This window comes from Carassius auratus, linkage group LG44F (genome assembly GCF_003368295.1).
Source record: "Carassius auratus strain Wakin linkage group LG44F, ASM336829v1, whole genome shotgun sequence".
Lineage (NCBI taxonomy): Eukaryota > Metazoa > Chordata > Actinopteri > Cypriniformes > Cyprinidae > Carassius > Carassius auratus.
In genome coordinates this window covers 5,164,138-5,183,325 of record NC_039298.1, presented here as the reverse complement: position 1 = coordinate 5,183,325, position 19,188 = coordinate 5,164,138, and the positions used below count along the sequence as shown (strand labels likewise).

At 39.2% G+C, this 19,188-nt stretch overlaps 1 protein-coding gene across 3 annotated transcripts in view; it reads left to right on the top strand.

The window, feature by feature from the left end:
- Positions 1-1,750: 1,750 nt before the first annotated feature.
- Positions 1,751-19,188, top strand: part of vps13d (vacuolar protein sorting 13 homolog D) — a 43,265-nt gene continuing 25,827 nt past the window's right edge. For 2 of the 3 annotated variants that reach the window (XM_026241127.1, XM_026241125.1), the window contains exons 1-37: positions 1,751-2,246; positions 3,282-3,474; positions 3,568-3,645; positions 4,536-4,726; positions 4,972-5,052; positions 5,154-5,270; positions 5,357-5,461; positions 5,546-5,716; positions 5,924-6,024; positions 6,180-6,348; positions 6,497-6,598; positions 6,811-7,015; positions 7,189-7,371; positions 7,474-7,604; positions 7,687-7,753; positions 7,856-8,035; positions 8,126-8,256; positions 8,343-8,475; positions 8,577-10,829; positions 10,938-11,086; positions 11,176-12,258; positions 12,378-12,468; positions 12,548-12,674; positions 12,762-12,942; positions 14,054-14,278; positions 15,188-15,338; positions 15,541-15,754; positions 15,849-16,020; positions 16,367-16,482; positions 16,567-16,779; positions 16,863-17,134; positions 17,366-17,499; positions 17,580-17,735; positions 17,813-18,014; positions 18,283-18,357; positions 18,466-18,663; positions 18,753-18,842. In XM_026241127.1, the coding sequence (XP_026096912.1) occupies positions 3,378-3,474; positions 3,568-3,645; positions 4,536-4,726; positions 4,972-5,052; positions 5,154-5,270; positions 5,357-5,461; positions 5,546-5,716; positions 5,924-6,024; positions 6,180-6,348; positions 6,497-6,598; positions 6,811-7,015; positions 7,189-7,371; positions 7,474-7,604; positions 7,687-7,753; positions 7,856-8,035; positions 8,126-8,256; positions 8,343-8,475; positions 8,577-10,829; positions 10,938-11,086; positions 11,176-12,258; positions 12,378-12,468; positions 12,548-12,674; positions 12,762-12,942; positions 14,054-14,278; positions 15,188-15,338; positions 15,541-15,754; positions 15,849-16,020; positions 16,367-16,482; positions 16,567-16,779; positions 16,863-17,134; positions 17,366-17,499; positions 17,580-17,735; positions 17,813-18,014; positions 18,283-18,357; positions 18,466-18,663; positions 18,753-18,842 (8,344 nt within the window). In that variant the 5' untranslated portion in view covers positions 1,751-2,246; positions 3,282-3,377. The remainder of the gene's footprint in view (positions 2,247-3,281; positions 3,475-3,567; positions 3,646-4,535; positions 4,727-4,971; positions 5,053-5,153; positions 5,271-5,356; positions 5,462-5,545; positions 5,717-5,923; positions 6,025-6,179; positions 6,349-6,496; positions 6,599-6,810; positions 7,016-7,188; positions 7,372-7,473; positions 7,605-7,686; positions 7,754-7,855; positions 8,036-8,125; positions 8,257-8,342; positions 8,476-8,576; positions 10,830-10,937; positions 11,087-11,175; positions 12,259-12,377; positions 12,469-12,547; positions 12,675-12,761; positions 12,943-14,053; positions 14,279-15,187; positions 15,339-15,540; positions 15,755-15,848; positions 16,021-16,366; positions 16,483-16,566; positions 16,780-16,862; positions 17,135-17,365; positions 17,500-17,579; positions 17,736-17,812; positions 18,015-18,282; positions 18,358-18,465; positions 18,664-18,752; positions 18,843-19,188) is intronic. The other variant, XM_026241126.1, reaches the window with a different exon arrangement.

The window sequence follows — 19,188 nt, the reverse complement described above, 5'->3', positions numbered from 1 at the left end:
ACATAAAAACATTTTGCATTTACCCAAAACATATTATGAAATTTATCTTGATGTAAATTTTGTATTATATTTTTTATCAAATGAAAGTTTAAAAAAAATAATATTTTCAATCTTAAAAATATATTACTTACGCTGCCTTTGCAGCATCTTTGCCATTTATTTGGCATATATTTTGAAAATACTTTTTGACATATGGGTTTTGAAAAGCTACCATTTGATGTCCAGTGTAAAATCCTGATTTTGAAGCTAAAACTAGCTGAGAACCACTGGTTTGAAATCACGTAAAGGTAAATTACAGACAGTTGTATTCAGGTTAAGTTATACAGCATTATGGAGAATATTACCTTCAACAGAGATATTTATGCAGACATACAGTATGTGATACCAAGAATCGCTATAATGCATGATAATGTTAAGTAAAATAAAGAATGAAAGAATATGTAATCTCAATTGTGAACTCAAGAAGGGGAGAAAAAAAGAGATCTAGACTGAAAGAGAGGGGAAGAGTACTGCCCCCCCATGCACTCCACTGTCCAGATGTGAAGTTTTAAAGGGCTATGAGCTGAGCAGATGGCCTTCTACTTTATTGTGGCCAGGCTGGGATTATGTGGTTGCACACGACCAGCCAGGGGTTGCAGAGCTCAACATGTGCTAGGATTTTTGTTATTTTATGTGCTCAGCAGAAGAATGGTGCATTTCATCTCAAGATAAGAGGCAAAATGTCCTCATGTCTGCTTGCCCCTGAAATCCATGGGGGGAAGATGGGACAACAACCCCTGCGGACTCTGTAAATCCTGGTATAGCCGGGGGATTACACTGGATATAGGGTCTGTATGGATTACACCGCTTAGTGCATTTTATCAGATCTAATGAATTCATGGGATCACTGTAGTGGTTTAGTCATTAGAGATGCATGAACACGCTGTTGTTCGACAGTATAGAGATAAATGAGATAGATGTAATGATTATTAAACAAAAAAGTTAAGTCTTGTAATACAACCATTGAATGTAAATGTAAGTTTTTATATTTAAACTTACTTTACATCATCAAAAATATATTATATTTATAAAATAAAAAATATAAAATGATTTGAATTAATATTAATACATTACAAATAAATGTAAGTATTTGCTACTTTTTTAATGACTTTGATTGTGATATGGACCAATTTTGAAGTCTTGAGTCAAACTGTATTTTGTCTGAATTTCCTGCTAGTTGGAAAGTATTTTTATGACAAAAAAAAAAAAAAAAAAAAAAAAAAAAATATATATATATATATATATATATATATATATATATATATATATATATATATATATATATATATATATACACACACACATATATAACTGGTGTTCTTTTTATATAGTTAACAAATATTATACTACATAGTAACCGGTTATAATTAAATAGTAGTCGCCTCGTTTACAAAGTATTCTTTCCTCGATATGTTGTTATCTTTTGGCCAACTTGTTGAAGTTGAATGGCACTGTCACCGCTTTACGCGCTACTCTTCTGCCCCCATGTGTAGGAATCAGGATTTGCACCCATTGAAAACAATACGATTACGCACAATAGATCTGTATAGGTCTGTACAATAATTTATTTGCACCATTACTGAAAAAACAGACCAAAAGTTACTCATGTTTTATCAGATCTAAACAGTCACATGACGACCTATACCCCAATGACGTAGGTAGAAATCGCTTTGTTTTGGCACGTGACCGGAAGCGTCGCAGGTTCCAGGAAGCGTTTTATGGATTCAGTTTGACTTGTTGGAAGTTGACAGATGAGCGCAGAGGACCTACGATAAATTGTGCCTACAGGTCAGGGCGTATTTCTCAAGAGCCTTGGACCAATGCAGAACTAAACCACGGACTGTGACCGGTCACTCTTTTCAGCTGTTTGTCATGTTTTAAAGTTGGCAGGCAGTGCTATGCAATGCTAAAGGACGAGCGCACATGCTAGCGCTGCCCCGGTGTCACTGCCTGAGTCACGGAGAGCTGCGCTGTTTTGTTCGTCACAAACAGTAGTTTGTTTTCGTGTGCGGTTGTCAGTCGCGGTGTGTTATGTAAGGGTCTTTAAAAAGAAAGGATATATTTTATATTATTTTTAGCCCTCAAGAACAGCTTCTCTTCAGGGAGCAGGACTTTGCTTGGCTTGGACAGTGGAGATCTTCACTCTGTTTGGACTGAGATGATCATAGACTGCGGTTGACCGAGCTACAGACTGTCTTAAAACACTGGTAGGTTCACTACAGTTAGTACAGTTCACTATAGTTAAATTAATATTCATATTCTGTCATTATTCAACTGACCATCATGAGTTGCATGACCCAGACTTTCACTTTCACTGTATAAGAAAATATGCAGTTAAAATGACTGAGGCTGTCAACTTCTGAGGTTCTGCCATACAAACTGTAGATCTGTCTAGCAAATACTCAGAAAAATCACTTGTAATAATTGTTAAGGAGTGTGGTTCTCAACCAGGGAGCCAGGGTCCACTAGGGGGCCTTGTGAAACCTCCATGACCTCAAGATGATTTCAAATTAGACATAACAAGTATTAAACTCCTGATACTATTCACTTAGGGGGCAGAGTTCTTATTTCTTATGTTATCTTCAATTTATACATTTAATAATTTAATAATAATAATTTATAATTTATATAGTGTTTAAGTAAAAACAAAAATATAGCAGATATTTAAAATGCAACCCATGTAAGGCTGATTTGTAGATTCCACCCCACAAAAATTATCTTTGATAATGAAGATCACAAGAGCAACTGTTTGTGTGTGTGTGTGTGTAAAGTCTAATTAGCCTTTTCTAATCATGTCCTCGATTAAAAAACAAAAACAAAATCTCATAAGTTTTGTACATTTCCAATAATGTTTAAAAGAGAGAGAGGACTCCCTCAGTAGTTTCTTTCTCTCTTTGAAGAGCCAGGTTTCCCACAGTCTTGAAAAACCTGACTATACGGAGTGATTTTAAGTGTGATATCTAGAACTGGAAAAGTCATGTAAAGCGTAATAAAATCTTATAACTCCATGTGATTTTTTTTAATTAATTCCAATTTTTCCATGCCAAGCTCTAAAATAATGAATCGGGTCGAAAATCCTTAATCTTTATCCATTAAACCACAAACAACTAGGGAAGCCGAGGGGCCTTCAAATTGTTGTAGACAACAGGAGGCCTTGAAGTCAAAAAGGCTGAGAACCACTGATTTAGGAGCACTGCTACAAGCTTAATGTTTTTTTTTTGTGTGTTTCTTTGACTCCTCAGACTTCAGATGACTAAAGTGAACACTAAGTGTGAAGTTCATCGCCTGCTTGAATTGACTTTAACTGACTAATCCCAGTGCACTATTCCCTTCGTATAATGTTGGAGGGACTTGTTGCCTGGGTGCTCAACACATATCTGGGCAAATATGTGAGCAACCTTAACACTGACCAGCTCTCTATTGCTCTTCTCAAAGGTATTTGGATGCATTTGTTTTAGTTTGTGCTATTCGGAGCTTACTGTCTGTGTTGTGTGTCATTTTGTGGAGTATGCGTTGTGTTTTGATCAGGGGCAGTGGAGTTGGAGAACCTCCCACTAAGAAAAGATGCTCTCCGAGAATTTGATCTGCCCTTTGAGGTCAAAGCAGGTTAGTGTTACTACAGCCTTTGGGCTGTTATCAGTTAGTTTCAGTAAGTATTTTTTTTGTTTTGCCGGTTGAATTACCTTGGACTTTATACTACACATGTCGGTGTGCCCTTATGGAAATACCCTGTTGATTCATTTATCAAACAAAAAAAAAGTATCTGTTTATAGAGAGGCTTTTCAAGATAACATGAGTAGTATTTGCCTGGTCATGTTATCTCAGCATGGTGGCCTCTGTGAGATAACCTTACTAGTACCCTAGTTTGAGTAAATGAGCTTTTCCTAGGCCAGTGATGAGTGGAGTACTGATGTTGTGTTTGTATGCCATTTTAAGCATAGTTGTCAGAAGTAATATTTACGTTTTAGGTGTTAATCTAAGTGAATATTTAAACCTAAATAAATGTATTTTGATTTGTCTTTGCACAAACATCACTTTAAATTTTATTTATGCTGACTTAGGGTTAGGTATTTCCATCTTGTGATCTTAATTCTTGGAATTAAGGAAACTCTTGTACAGCAGAAGTACTGTGTCAGAACAGGATTATCTGACGTGTGTCAAAGTTTGCACAAAATATTAAGCAGCATAACTGATTTCAACAGTGATAATAATAATAATAAATGTAATAAATAATCAATAATAAATGAGTCCCATGATGGCAAAATATAAATTCAAATAAGAAATTCAAGTGTTATGATATTTAACAATATTATTGATTTGACTGTAGTTTAATCAAATCAATGCAGGTTTGGTAAGCATACAAAATGTCTTTAAAAAAACATCTAAAAAAAACATAATGTCTTTAAAAAATCATCTAAAATTCCCTAACCCTTGAACGCTTGTGTTTATGTCAAATTCTATATGTATTTCATAAATATTATGTGTATTTTTTCCAGGGGTCATTGGGAAGATCACCCTCCAGATCCCTTTTTATCGACCACACAGTGACCCATGGGTCATCTGCATGTCCCAGCTGAACCTTATTATCGGCCCTGCGCCCCCACAGGAATATGATGATGTGCGAGAAAGAGAAGCTGAGAGAGAGCAGAAGAAACAGCTGCTCAAGGCTCTAGAGGACAAGTGGAAGGTACGGGTTGTTAGAAAATGTCATTGAATTGCTGTAGTTAAATGCTGATGATTTTCATATTTTACTTGTGTACAAATGTACATATACATAGGTTATAAGTGGTTTATTTGTTTGTTACATTCTATTTGATTTTGTTTATTATTTTGTGATCTATGAATCACTTAGAACTTCTTATATGTGAAATCAATGTGCAATTCACTCGTGTATGTGTGTGTGTTTTTAATGATTATTTTGTATTTTATCAGAGTGAATGTGAGCAGAAAGGGGAATCTTACTGGTACTCTGCCACAGCGTCTGTTGTGACTAGAATAGTTGAGAATATAGAGGTAATTTTCACTATTGTTATACTTCCTTCCTTGCACTATGCTGTTGTTAAAGTTCAATTTCAGAAATGATAATCATTTTGCTATTCTGTATATCTTATCAGTTGAAAATTCAAGGTGTCCACTTACGATTCGAAGATGATTTCTCCAACCCTGAGAAACCCTATGCCTTTGGCGTTTGTATCAAGAATGTATCTGCACAGAACTGCTCCAAAGAACCAGTGAGTTATCCATATTATTTGGCATCTTCATGAAGTGGCTCTGTCATTACATGTTGGAACATGAAAGGTAAACTCTTCACTTACAGGCTCAGAAGCTTATTCGACAGAAGGAGCTGGAAATCGGTGAATTCAGTGTGTACTGGGACACGGAGTGCACCATGCTTGGAGATCTTCCCTCAACAGAAGTACAGGTAGGTTTTTGAAAATATCAGGACACATTAACACAATGGCTAGTGCTTCTTGTAAACATTTTCCTGATCAATTGTCTGTTACAGGAGATGATGAGTAAATGTATGCAGAGCCGTGAGCATCAGTATATATTTGAGCCAGTATGTGCCTCTGTGCTGGTGAGGAGGAATGCCTCTAAAGAACCACTACGATCTCGTAACACGCCTCGCATTGAGGGCCAAGTGCAGTTGGAACCCCTCTCACTTCGTCTATCACAGGTTTTTTATTTTTAACTTATCCCTTTAGGCTGTTTTCTTTCACCTAATATGAGCACTCCAAGGAATATTGGGCCGATATTGTAAACTTGGGCACTTTTTGTTGTTGATTGATTTGCGCAATGATGTCCCCTTTTAAATTGGCTTATTTGTGAGCACCAAAAGTACAAGAGTAGTCACTTGCACTTGTGAATTTGTGCTTGTTTACAGGTTCAGTATCAACAGGTGATGGCATTCCTCAAAGAACTGGACCGGCGAGAAAGGGAGATGCTTTTTCGAAAGTGGAGACCGAAACTTCCCATTTCTGGAAAGTAATGAGATTTTTTTTTTCCTTGCAAACAAGCCTAAATATGTTTTGAAATAAGCTTTAAAAACCTCTTAATGGTTCACGTTGATTAAACCCTGATAAATATTTAGTTACACAATGGTATTGTTACGTAGAATAATGTCTCCTTTAATGTTGAAGCTGTCAGCAGTGGTGGATGTTTGCTATTAATGCCAACCTGAATGAGATCAGAGAACAGCGCAGACGGGGAAACTGGGACTTTGCTCTGCACAGGGCGCGTGATGCCAAACTCTACACAAGCCTGTATTTCCAGAGGCTTAAGGGAGCTACTTTGAGTCCACAGGAGGAGGTAAGAATTATGGACTTACAGGATTGCAGAGTATAGACGTTAGATTTCCACAATGTCTCGGTATTCACCTTTGCATGAGTGTCTCTTGAGTTTGAAAAAGATTTTGAAATCTTACATAATCTGTAATCTTTGCCTTTCACTTCAATAGAACGAGTTAGAGAGGATTGAAGATGAACAGACACTGGAGGAGTTGCAGATTCTCCGGGAAACTGTTTATGTCTCCTTCCGCAAACATGAGGAAATTGCAGAGGCAAGCTGAGATGACTTACTTTAGTGGCACAGTCGTGGGTCTTTGAAAATGTCAGAGTGGAAAGTCATGGGTGATAAAGTGTAGCTTAATACTGAATAAATGAAGAAAAAAAAACATGTTATCAACATAATCACTGTCCATTTATTTCTTAAATACACTCCCACCTAACACTAATTAATCATGTCTTTTATTAATCCTTCATATCCATTTAGAGTCTACGAGAGCCAATGATAAACGAGACCCCAGCCTCCTCTCCCTCAGGCTCTCTACCTAAAAGTGGGAGTTCTGGCATGATCCAGTATCTGCAGTCTTGGTTCCCAGGCTGGGGTGGCTGGTATGGGGGAAGTGAAAGAGGACCAGATGGGCAACCAGTTTCAGATGATCTTTTACCAGGCTCTGCCCAGTGGGAAATTCTTGGTGAGTTTTCCATTTATGATAACAGGAGAATGGGTTTATAATGATGATTTTTAAATAATTTCTGCATGTAGTAATTTCTTGTGCAAATTTTAGTTTGTATTAAATTACATTTATATAGAAAATTTCCGTAGTATTATGCACCATTTATCAAGTGCCTCCTCTCCTCTAAACAGCTGAGACAGATGATCTCTTTGATCCTTTGGAGGATTCACAAACACTGAATACCTTTACAAGAAGGGATCATCTCTTTGCACGGTTGGACTTTATCCTTGAGAAAGCAGCTGTCACCTTGTACCATCAAGACAAAATGAAACCTCTTTTGAAAGAGAGTGGGGTTATTCAACTGGAGTTTTCAGGTGTGTGTATAGATATATTTATTATAGCAACAAAACAAAAAAAATCAGTGGCTTTGAATAAATTTTGAATGTTGATTTTATGTTCCTGATTTTGCTTAACAGGTGTGAAGATTGCAGTTGAGTCTCTTCCTCGCTCCGAGTCTTCATTATTCACAGTGAAACTTGGAGGGCTGTTTCTCCGTGATCTTACTACCCAGGGCTCCATCTTTCCTGTCCTTGTTTCACCAAAACCGGTTAGTTTTTTCTCATATTTAAAGTTACTTGTTGCTGTAGGACTGTCATAATAGATTTCATATAACTTTTCTACTTTTTAAGGACAAGGTTGCAGTTGCTGTCAGTCAACCTTTTGAGCAGACTTACCGCACAGAAATGAGCAATCAATGTGAGTAATTACTTAATATATATTTAATTGTATTAAAATACATACATACAAATACATGTCTATGAAGGCTGATTAAGAACCTCTTATTTTCTCTTTTCTCAGGCGCTGATGTGGAATCTTCAGCCCCTCCTGTCTTTGAGATGATTTATGAACGTAATCCAATAAGGAGCAAATTTGAGAGGAGACTGGAGGTCAATACCAGTCCTCTCAATATCATTTATAACCCTCAGCCTATCAAGAAAGTTGCTGAGTTTTTCTACAAAGGAAGGGTCCACACCTCAGGTGTGCCTTGAGGATAAGCATCCGTCTTAAATTATTTTGAATTTATTTTGTGAAATATCAGTACATTATGTTTTATATGACAATTTCTAGGATTCGGATATCAGTCTGAGTTAGAGCTGAGAGTGGCTGAAGCAGCCAGGAGGCAATACAACAAGCTCAAGATGCAAACCAAGGCAGAAATCAGACAAACCATTGATCAGCTGCTAGTTGGGGAGTTCATTGTAAGAGAGGACTTTATTTAATGGCTATCAGTTATAGTCTCAATTAGATGTTAAGTAATATTTCGGTTGTGGTTTTCCTTTCACAGGAGAACAGTAAGCATTGGACAATGAAATTAGATATATGTGCCCCTCAAGTCATCTTCCCAGATGATTTTCAGTCTGAAGACCCCATGCTAGTCATTGTAGACCTCGGACATATTCTTCTTACTAATTTCCAAGGTATCTGGTTCAAATCAAATTTTCTGCTTCAGCCTTTCCATACATTCTGAATTTATTACAGTTGATGGCAACTTGTGACAGTTTTATTTGTTCTCTCACAGAAGATCATCAAACAAATCTTAAGACCTCTCAGACAGACGGAGAAAGCGATGAAGAATTCCAGACACCATTAGCAACACCTCCTGGGACTCCACCTCCAGAAAAAGAGGTGGATGTCAAAGGTCAGGAGAGGCTCTGTGATATTACCAGCCTTAAGTCACCAGAAGGTGCCCAAATAGTCAGCAAGAACCTATATGAGAAGTACTCCTTATCTTTCAAAGACCTCCAGATCATGGTCGGTCACTATAAAGACAACTGGAAGCATCTGCAGGACAGTGAAGTGGGCCCAACTCATGTGGTGGAGAAATTCAATGTCCTACTACAGCTAGAGCAAAGACTGCGATACACATCAGACCCTCAGTTTCCAGGGGCTGTTCTCTCAGGAACACTTCCAGACCTCAAAGTGCACATCAACTTGGAGAAGATGACTGCACTGAGAAGCTGCCTGGCTAGACTGGGTAATTCAGGGGCAGATGGAGATGAGAAACAGGGGGAGAATCTCAAATCCCCTGACCCTCTTACACTTCGTCATGAGAAGATCTTTCAGAGGGAAGATAGTGATTGGAAGCTCCAGAGTTCTGATAAAAGTCTCACCAAGAGTGTGATGACACTTGAGCAACATACTCGAGAGGTGCTTGTGGAATCTAAACTTCTCCTTATAGAGTTTAAAATCAATTACATGCAACTTGGCATTGAAAGTGGAGGCCGGTATATTTCTGTTCTGAAAGTATTTGGAACAAATGCACATTTTGTAAAGCGACCTTATGATGCTATGGTTTCCCTCACAGTCCATGGGCTCTACCTTGTGGATACATTGCAGACGTATGGCTCTGACTTTGATCTTCTTGTTGCTTCTCATAAACACCTTTGTTTTGATGTACCTACTGGAAGTCTGCGAGAGAGCCAGCCCACATCACCTGTCTCACCAGACTGTAAATCTCCAGAACTGCCAGGTTTGCACAGGAACTCCTCAGGTCTTGATTTTGACAAGGCATCTCCACTGGACTCTCCCCTGAGAGACCAGGAGGTACTCATTAAGTTGGAATACCAGTTTGTCAGCTCAGACTGCCCCTCTATGAACTTGGACCGCTCTCTTCAGGTCACCTCCATGCAGGTCAACAACCTGGATATCATCCTTAACCCTGAAACAATGGTAGAGCTTTTAAAATTCCTTCAGCAGTCTTTCCCCAAAGATGAAAACTCTCCAACACAACAGCTAGCACCACTGCCTAATGGAGAAGAGAATGAGGAGAGCTATCAGTCCACTTATGTCCAGAATAAGGAGTTTACTGTTGAAATTCACAGGTTAAACTTGCTGCTTTTGCGAACTGTTACCACCGGGACTGTTTTGGGAGGCGAGAAGAAAGGCATGAAAATTGCTACGGCCAGTATAAATGCGACAAAAGTCAATGTTTCAGTGGGAAGTCGATTGGATGTCAATGGTTCTCTAGGATGCATTCAGCTCGTAGACTTGACTCAGGAAGGTGGCAGGAGTCAGTTTGTTGTCAGTATTGGAAGTGTAGAAGACAGCTCCTCCACAGATGGTGTGGCATTCTTTTCTATTGCTGGCATGGCACCCTCTGAAGCTTTGAGTTTCCACTTTATGGAAAAAACTCAGGGAGAATGCTCCCTGAAACTTCAGATGGCATCTTTACACTATAACCACTCAGCCAAGTTCCTGAAAGAACTCAGTTTATCAGCAAATGAAGTAGAGGACAACTTCAGGTCTATGCTAAAGACTGCAGCTTCAAAGGTCTCTACTGTATTGGCAACAAAAACAGCAGAGTACAGTGGTATGGTATCTCTCTTTGAGGACCCATACAAAAGATCCAGGAGGCAGAGTCAGTGTACCTGGACAATTGATCCTTTCGAGGAAGATGGTTTCTGTGTCCCTGAAAAGGAACCAGTCTTGGATTCTTTTCTGGTCAAGCTGACTCTAGATGTCAGTATAGAATCCCCAGTGGTGTCTATTCCTAGAAAACCGGGTCACCCTGAACTGCTTGTTGGACATTTAGGGAGCATACAAATTCAAAACTTTCTTACAGGGCATGACTCAGAAGGGGAGAAACTGCAGGTTGAAATAAAAGATATAAGACTGTATTCTGTCAACACAAGCAACTTGGTTTTAAGAAAAGGAGCACGACTTAACAGCAGCTCCACATCTGGACCCTCACCTTCACATGGTGGCGACATTAATCTGAACGAGCCACAATTTACACGACATGACTTCTTTGAGTACTTAAGCAGAGGAAAAGGTAAGTTATAAATAAAATTTGGGGACTTTGTTAATCTTTTCTCCCTTTATATTTAATTCATTTCAAGGCACTTTTGAAAATCTCCATCTCTATGTCTTCTTCTTTCAGCATTTCATATTCTTAAAGATGCCAGCATCCAGCTCACTATTGAGAAAGTCCCTGTTGATGAAAACTTACAGTTTACCTTTACATGTGAAGAACCTTACCAGAGCACTGGGCTAATGAAAGTGGAAGGCAGATTTGTTAATGCCATTCAGGTAAATCACTACAAAAATGCATAACAGAAAAGTTGTCTCTTTATCATATATACATTTCCTGATTTTTAAATTGTCTTATTTTCTGCCAGGTGTGTCTGTGCAAGCCGGTGTATGAGCAGGTCCTTCAGACTCTTGATAATCTCTCCTTCATCGAAGAACAGAGAGTTACGCCCAGTCAGCCCCCCACACCACCACCTCCCACTCCTTCCTCCACTAAACCACATCGCTTCCCTGATCTGCAAGGTGGACTCTTTGCCCGTGACCCTCCTCATGTTGGCCTATCTTACTCTTCCTTGTCATCATCCCTTTCAGCAACACTTCCGCTGCAAGACGAGATTCCCCCTCTCCAGCCTCCCTCTTTTACCCAAGTGAGGGCTATCTTTCGGGTCACTGAGCTGCAAGTGCAGTTGAGCGGAGACCTTAGCCAAGGATGCCAAGGGTTGGTCAGTCTGCGCTTTCAAGACCTGGTGGGAGACTTCACCAAAGATCATCCCCATTCAGTCTCCATCCAACTAGCCCTTCACTCCTTGTTAATGGAAGACCTTCTAGAGTCAAACCCTGAATCAAAGTACAAACACCTCATGGTGTCCAGAGGTGCTCCAAAACCCTCCACCTTCAGTCCAAAGGAATACCTGTCACAATCTTGCCCAACAACGTCCAATGTTCTTTACCCAGAAATGCCTCGTTCTCTTCCAGCTCAATTTGAAGAGGCACAGAATGTTTTCCAGTTCTATCAGAGGCACCCCAGTACACCATCTGCACCCAGTCGGAAGAGCAAAGAGGATGCAGAGTGCCCCAGTACCCCTCCTCCATCCCCATCCCGTCAAACTCCGTCTCCAAACCCACGACCAGACTTTGATGATTCTTTGGTACATATCAACATGCTAATGGTTGATAGGCGGCACCCAGAGTTTAAGGCACGATATGGCAGCATCGGCCGTAGTGTAGATGTGGACTTCAACTGCCTGGATATTCTCATCACACTTCAAACCTGGGTCATGATTCTAGACTTCTTTGGCATCGGCTCTACTGCTAATAACCATGCTTTGAAAATGCCATCCACCACACCTCAGCCTATACCTGAAGACTTATTGGAAAATAGTACCCTCAGTGATCTGGGAGATTTGAATACAGCGATTGAGGAAAGGGTCAATACAAAGCTAGATTTAAAGGTACAGTAGAAATATTGATTAATAATTATTATACCAATTAATGTTTAAAAAATATATATTTTATTAACAATAATGGACAGGGTAAACTTTAAAGAAAATGACGTGTACTTCCTCCACAGGTTCACTCTTTATCACTGGTACTGAGGAAGAAGTCCAACGAGCTTGCTAAAGCTAGTGTCTCTAAACTGTTAACACACATGGAAATGATTGGTGTGTATGATTATAATGAAATTGGTCGGCTTTTTATCTGAAAATCGTTGTTTGTTAAATTTATGTGTTGCAATTTTAGATGGAGATCTGGCATTGCAAGGGAGTCTGGGAAGTTTGTCACTGAGTGATTTGACACCCCATGGGGATCTATACAGAGAGCGATTCACAACACATGGTGGAGAGGCCCTTGTCTATGACATACACAAGTATTTTCTTCCTTTTTCTGTAATTTAATAAATGCATTTTACTTAGAGGTCCATATTCATGATTTAGTTTTGACATCTTATTTCCAGGTATGGTGAACCTGACCCCTATTTGCAGCGGGAATATGATATTAAGGTGTCTCTTCAGATGGCCTCAGTACAATATGTCCATACCCAGCGCTTCCAGGCTGAGGTGGTGGCCTTCATCCAACACTTCACACAGCTACAGGACGTCCTGGGCAGGCAGAGAGCAGCTGTTGAGGGTCAGGCTGTAAGGGCCCATTTTAATTGTTTTTTTCAGTGGTAACCTTAGGACAAAATTAATTGAAATGTTAAGATATCATCCTTAAATTTTTATTTGGCTGATCCTTGTGTCTGCTTTGTACAACTTAGCGTAACTGATGCATGTATCCCAGGGAAAACAGACAACCCACTGCTTCTCAGATAACCATTTCAGTGATCAGCTTGCTGTCAGCACTGAGCTGTCTGTCCAGACTCTAGTCCCCTCTTACAAACCACGACATTCACGTGTCTTGCTCTCAGTCCTTTGTCCTTTGTACACATTGCATTAGCAAAGTACCAATATTTGCATCTATTGCATCACAGGTTTTTGTTGATTTGATTTATTAATCTTACAGTCAATGTTATCTTGCAAATGGTTTGGTTTTCTTTCTTTTTTGAAATGCCCAGATCTGTAGGTCAAATGAAAAGTTTGTTGCTTTCACAGATAATGATTTTTCTCTGGGTTTGTCAGATAACAGGGTCATTGTGTATTCTTGTTCTAGCTAATACAAATGTTTTACTTTTGTGCCATGCTAAGATGTTAGCATGCTAACTGAAAACAAGTTTAATTTGACCATTTTAGTTTGATAAATTAATGTTTAAATTAAATTGCTTAGTATGCTAAGCTCATCCTACTAACTGAATACATTAATTCTCATATTTAATGATTAACCACACTCTATTCTGTTCTGTAGTGCAATCCAGAAGTGAGCTGATATCTATTATTTAAAATTGTAGTCAAATTAACGACTTTGTACTGAGTCTGTCTAAACACGAAGAACAAAAAAATATAACACATTATGTTGTAAAATGTTATATATTTTGCTATGTTATGTTGTTTAGCTTCATATAATCGCTCTAAATGGCTGTAGTGGTATCTGAGGACAGCAGAGGTCTAGAATTACTTCCTCCAGGGAGAATTCACAAGTGCATTCATTGTATCTGCTGTCATCAAATATTTACACCTCCTTTCATTCATTAACATTTTAAAATAGATGACTATATTTGGACTTGTAGTGAGATGTCATTTAATTCTACGTAGTCATGGCATTTTAGTGACCTTTAAAGGGGATTGTTTTAATTCACTTCCTACTCTACAGGTGCGTGAGCGCCCACAGCGAGCTGCTCGTGTACTGCTAGACATTGAGGCAGGTGCTCCTGTCCTCTTGATCCCAGAGAGCTCCCGCTCTAAACGCCTAATAGTGGCCAACCTGGGCCAACTCCGAGTGCGTAACCGCTTCCTGCCTGCTGGCACTCATGGCACCTTCTCTCTCAGAGATAAGGTAGAGAAACTTACAATGGCACATACCTTTTTCCCTTCTCTGGTGAGTCCTGCCGTAACCACATACACACTACACCACCATACTGAACCAGTGGGATGCATTTAAGGAGCATTTTACTGTCAGATTGCTGCAATCTGAGAATGATTTCATATTGTGAAAAGACTTGAGGGAAAAACATTTTGGGTTGATAGCTTAAATTGAATTTCTCAAACAAGCATTGAAGAAAGTGCTTCATGGATGTAGACCCATTCTTTACTATGCATGGATTAGGTCACAGTTTTTCAGTAGAAATGTTAAATTAGTATGGATTCTTCTTTAATTTAATCCTTGGTGGTTGTCTACAGTTTGTTTGAATATGAGAATAAAATTAACAATAGCAGTTTTTGAACATTAACATTCATCTTACATTTGTGTTTGAAGAATTTGATTTTGCATGCTAATTCATACAAGGATCCCTCACATTATAAGGTATCAAGGAATGCTAATCTGGTGTGTGTTTCTTATTGGGTAATATGATGGTGTCCCTTCTGTCTGAGTTTCATATCAAGTAAATTCCAGTTGAATTTCCAATTCAGTCAAATTTAATGGAATTTTCACCCAAAAATGACAAGTATGTCATTATTTACTTGCTATTAGGATGTTCTTATACTGTATGCTGTTATTTATTTTTAATAAATAACTTTCTATAGTGTTGGAATGACATGAAGTAAATAATAAATTTTCCTTTCTGGGTGAATTATACCTTTATTTTATATTAAAATTCGAGCCATGCATGTCTTTTGAAGATTAGTGAAGTATCTCTGAATCTGAACTAAGCTCACACTTTTGTTCAGTATATTTTAAATCTCAATATTTTATACAATCTTATTTCCAGTTACATTTATATTTTTTATAAATTTTTCATTTTATCTTTCTTTGATTTGTTTATTAACTTAATAATCATTCCCGAAGGATCGAGTGAAGGATGCCCAATCTGCCTCTGATGATGGGAAGACTAGTGATAAAAAGTCTTCAAGTTCCAGCACAACTTCTGGATTTACCCTGGGAAGACCCCAGCCTGGCCTGGGATCTATCCCAGAAGCAGATGTGTCTTTGAGTCCAGGTCAGCACCCAAAATCTGAGATACACTTTATTGTGGGAAACAAATAGGATGCAAATGACCTCAAAGCAGATTAGCAAAACCAAAGGGTTATAATTTTGATGTTAATCCTAACCTCAATGCTAAAAGTATTTTTCTGGTGGGCACATACTTTGGATCCTTTTGTATGTGCTCTTGTGGTAACTGACATGTCCATGTGTTACAGAAGACCATGTGTGTCTGCTGGACTGTATAGCTCTGGACCTTCAGGAGATGGATATTTTCGCAGCAGAGTGGTTGCCCTGCGAGCTATTGGACAGTGTTGGAAAGCATCTGGAAACAGACTTGGTCTTCCCATCCTACTCAGTGCGCAGGAGTGGAGAGAGTCTGCTAAAGGAGCACTGCCATCTAAAGCTGAAAGTGGAGCGCAACCTTGACAAGTCAGTCATTTGTCCTTATGTAGCCCAAGCTTTCCGAACTTATTCGAACATTGTCTTTGTTTTTAACATGTTTTTCATTTATGCCTTGTCTCAGGGAAATAAGTCATACTGTCCCGGACATGTCCATCCACGGCAGCCTGTCTTCTGTCCACTGTTCCTTATACCTGGAGAGGTATCAGCTGATCCGCGGACTCTTGGAGCACAACCTGGGAGAACCGGTGGAGGAGTTCCTCAGACCGTACAATCTCCAAGACCCCAGCACCTATGTAAGCTTATAACAGTAGCTTTGCTGATACTCTTTTTGAAATGGGAACACTTTTGTGGTTCACAGTTATAACAGGCTTTTATCTATCATGTGATTTTTAGCTGGACAAAATTGCCACTATTTAAAAAAAAAAAAGCATATTGCTGACCACTGTTATAAATGATGAAGAATGGCTTATTTGTTTATTATAAAAAAATAGTCATGTATGCCTGTCACAATGTAAAAATATGTCACTGTAAATATAACAGGCATAAAGGCAAAAGCACCGAAATAAAATGATTTAAAAAGAAGATTATCAGGCTTTGCAGGCCATTCAGACATATATTCATAAAAGTGTCGTCATGCAGACTGTGTTAAGTGGCGATGTGTACACATCCCTGTCTCTTCTGGTGGACATGAAGGACGTCAGTCTGGAGCTACTGGACAGCCCTAAATCCACAGGTCATAACCACTCCTTGGCCAGGTACTTCTTTGTTCAAAATGTTTTATTTCTTTGCACTTTTTATAGACCATAAGGATAACTGATTTCCTCTTTCATTCTTAAAAGGTTTGACTTTATGAAATCAAAGCTCCTGTTCGAGAGTTTCTCTAATAGCTCCAAGTCTGTGAATCTGGTGTCTCATTCACTCCTGGCACATGACACACGATTCACCGGGAGCAGTGGACCCAAAGAAGGGAAACGCAATGTGTTCGATTGCATTCTGCAGCCATCCAGGACTGGCACCAACCGAGCCTCACTGCAGCTGGAGCTACACTACAGGTCTGGGGCTGCTACTGAAAGTAGATTTAAATGCATCTAAAGAGTAAAAGCTTGTTCTAACGTATATACTCTCTGTCTCACAGATCTACGCGGGACTCCTCATGCTTCACTGTGGTTTTAAACAATCTGCGAGTTTTCCTCATTTTTGATTGGCTACAGCTGGTGAGGGACTTTCTGCACATGCCTGCAGAAAAAGGAACAGCGCCTACCCACCAGCGCTGGCCTAGTGGCAGCAGTGACCAAGGCAGCACAGGTGCCGTCATGCCCAAAACAGTCAAGAGCGGTGTTGTCACTAAGCGATCCACTGTGCCAGTCACTCAAGATAAATACCTGGAAGTCAAAATCAATGTGACAGGTAACATCTTAACAACATTGAGTTACTTTATAACACTTACAATGACCCAACATTTTTGGACATATAAATTAGAGCCCTACATTTCAGCCCTTTATGTAGCCCTTCAAGGCTGCCTTTATTTAATTAGAAATATATTAAAACTAGTCATATAGTAATTTTTTTTTTACATTATTAAAATAATCCTGTAATGGCAATGTATATGAAAATGCGCTGTCTAATTTTTTCATTCAGGGACAGAGTTTGTGGTCGTTGAAGATTCTTCATGTTTGGATGCCAATGCTATCATTCTGAAAGGCACTACTGTACTCACCTACAAGCCTCGACTTCTGGACAGGCCTTTCTCTGGCAGCTTAGCAGGCATTGAGGTAATGCCCTGGACATCTGTGAATATCCATGACGCAAAAGAAAGCATTGTTTTGTAATCTTTTTTTTCTCCCTTGCTTAGGTATTCTCCTGTCGACTGGGGAGCGAACAGGAAACGGCTTTGTCTATCATTGATCCGGTCAATGTACAAATGGAGCTCTGTGGCAGCCCAACATACCAGAGCAGTTCAGGACTCCTCGACGCCTTCAACATAGATGACTTTCCACCTCTCTTGGAGGTCAGTATTGAGTTCAATTGAACCACAGGTCAGGATGAACCATAGGTGCACAATTTTAAATGTAGTTTTCCCCACAGATCCAGTTTCCAGCTCTAGATATCCGTCTTTCCTACAATGATGTGCAGCTTTTCCTGGCAATAGCTAAGTCCATTCCGACCACAGGATCTGCCGGCCCTTCAGACTCTGCCACTGAAGCTGAGAGTACAGCGTCCACTGCCAGCACAGACACCCCATCCAAAACAAAGGACAGCTTCAGACAAAAGACAGAGGCTTTACTGGGTTTGTACACAGATTGAAAATAATTATATTTCAAAATCTTTAAGAAATAGTTCACCCAGAAATAAAAATAGAGTCAAATGATAACCTTGTTGTGAAAACAGACACAAATTGAAGTGATATTTACTGAAAATATTGACATCCACTATATAGAAGTGACATTGTGCAAAGCATGAACACTGGTTTTATCTGTGAGGATTTATTCATTTTTTGGGTGATTTGGGTATTTAAAAACAGCTTTGCTGAAGTTTCTTAAAATTTTTCATTTTAGAAGGTCAGCTTAAACGGTTACAGGATCTTGGGTTCAGAAGAGAAGACTGCAGACGGGCACTCATTCACTGTAAAGGTACACTAGTGCAACTGTCTACCAAAATTGCAACAACCACAAAAAAAAAAAAACATGGGAAATTGTGTGATTCGTTGTCTATATATGTGTGTTTGTGTTGAATTACAGGTCAGTTGGACCAAGCTGCCACATGGCTATGGGAGAACGCAGAGATCATGTCCGGCCGAAGCCGAACTGACTCAGATTCCAGCAGTCACTCGGCTCCTCCTCTATCTGGAGTGGAAGTGAAGGCCGAGAGTGTGTGTATCTGCTTCATCGATGACTGCCTAGACTGTGACGTCCCTCTGGCAGAGCTCACCTTCTCTCGTGAGGATGACTGCATACTGTGATACTCCAAATGTCTATAATATACTGTAGACAGGAAGTTCTGTAGCAGCTTTTCTTTTCTGTCGCAGGTCTTTATGTTCTCCAGAGGATTGGGTCTATGCAGGAAGGCAAGGCTAGTTTCACTCTGTCTGGAGACTATTACAACAGAGAATTTTCAGGTGATTTCTCATTATTATGTGCCACCCAGTACCTTCTCAAAAGTTAGTCAATAATTTCTACAGTTCAAATTAGGGGTGGAAAGATTACTGGTTTGACGATAAATCATGCAAAAATTCCCCACGTGTTAGTAATTATTAAAACTTTATTCGATTACCATGATTTGAACAGCTCAGGATAAATAAATACTGTCCTGCATAAAGCACAGTTTTAAGTAATTGTCGCACATGCGCAGGGAATTATAAAATTGAGTATACAAATGAATTAATTATATGAATGTAACTCTGAAGGTTCTGACTGTCTTCAGAAAAGATTCAATGGAATTTGTTTTTTCTTCTTCACTCCATG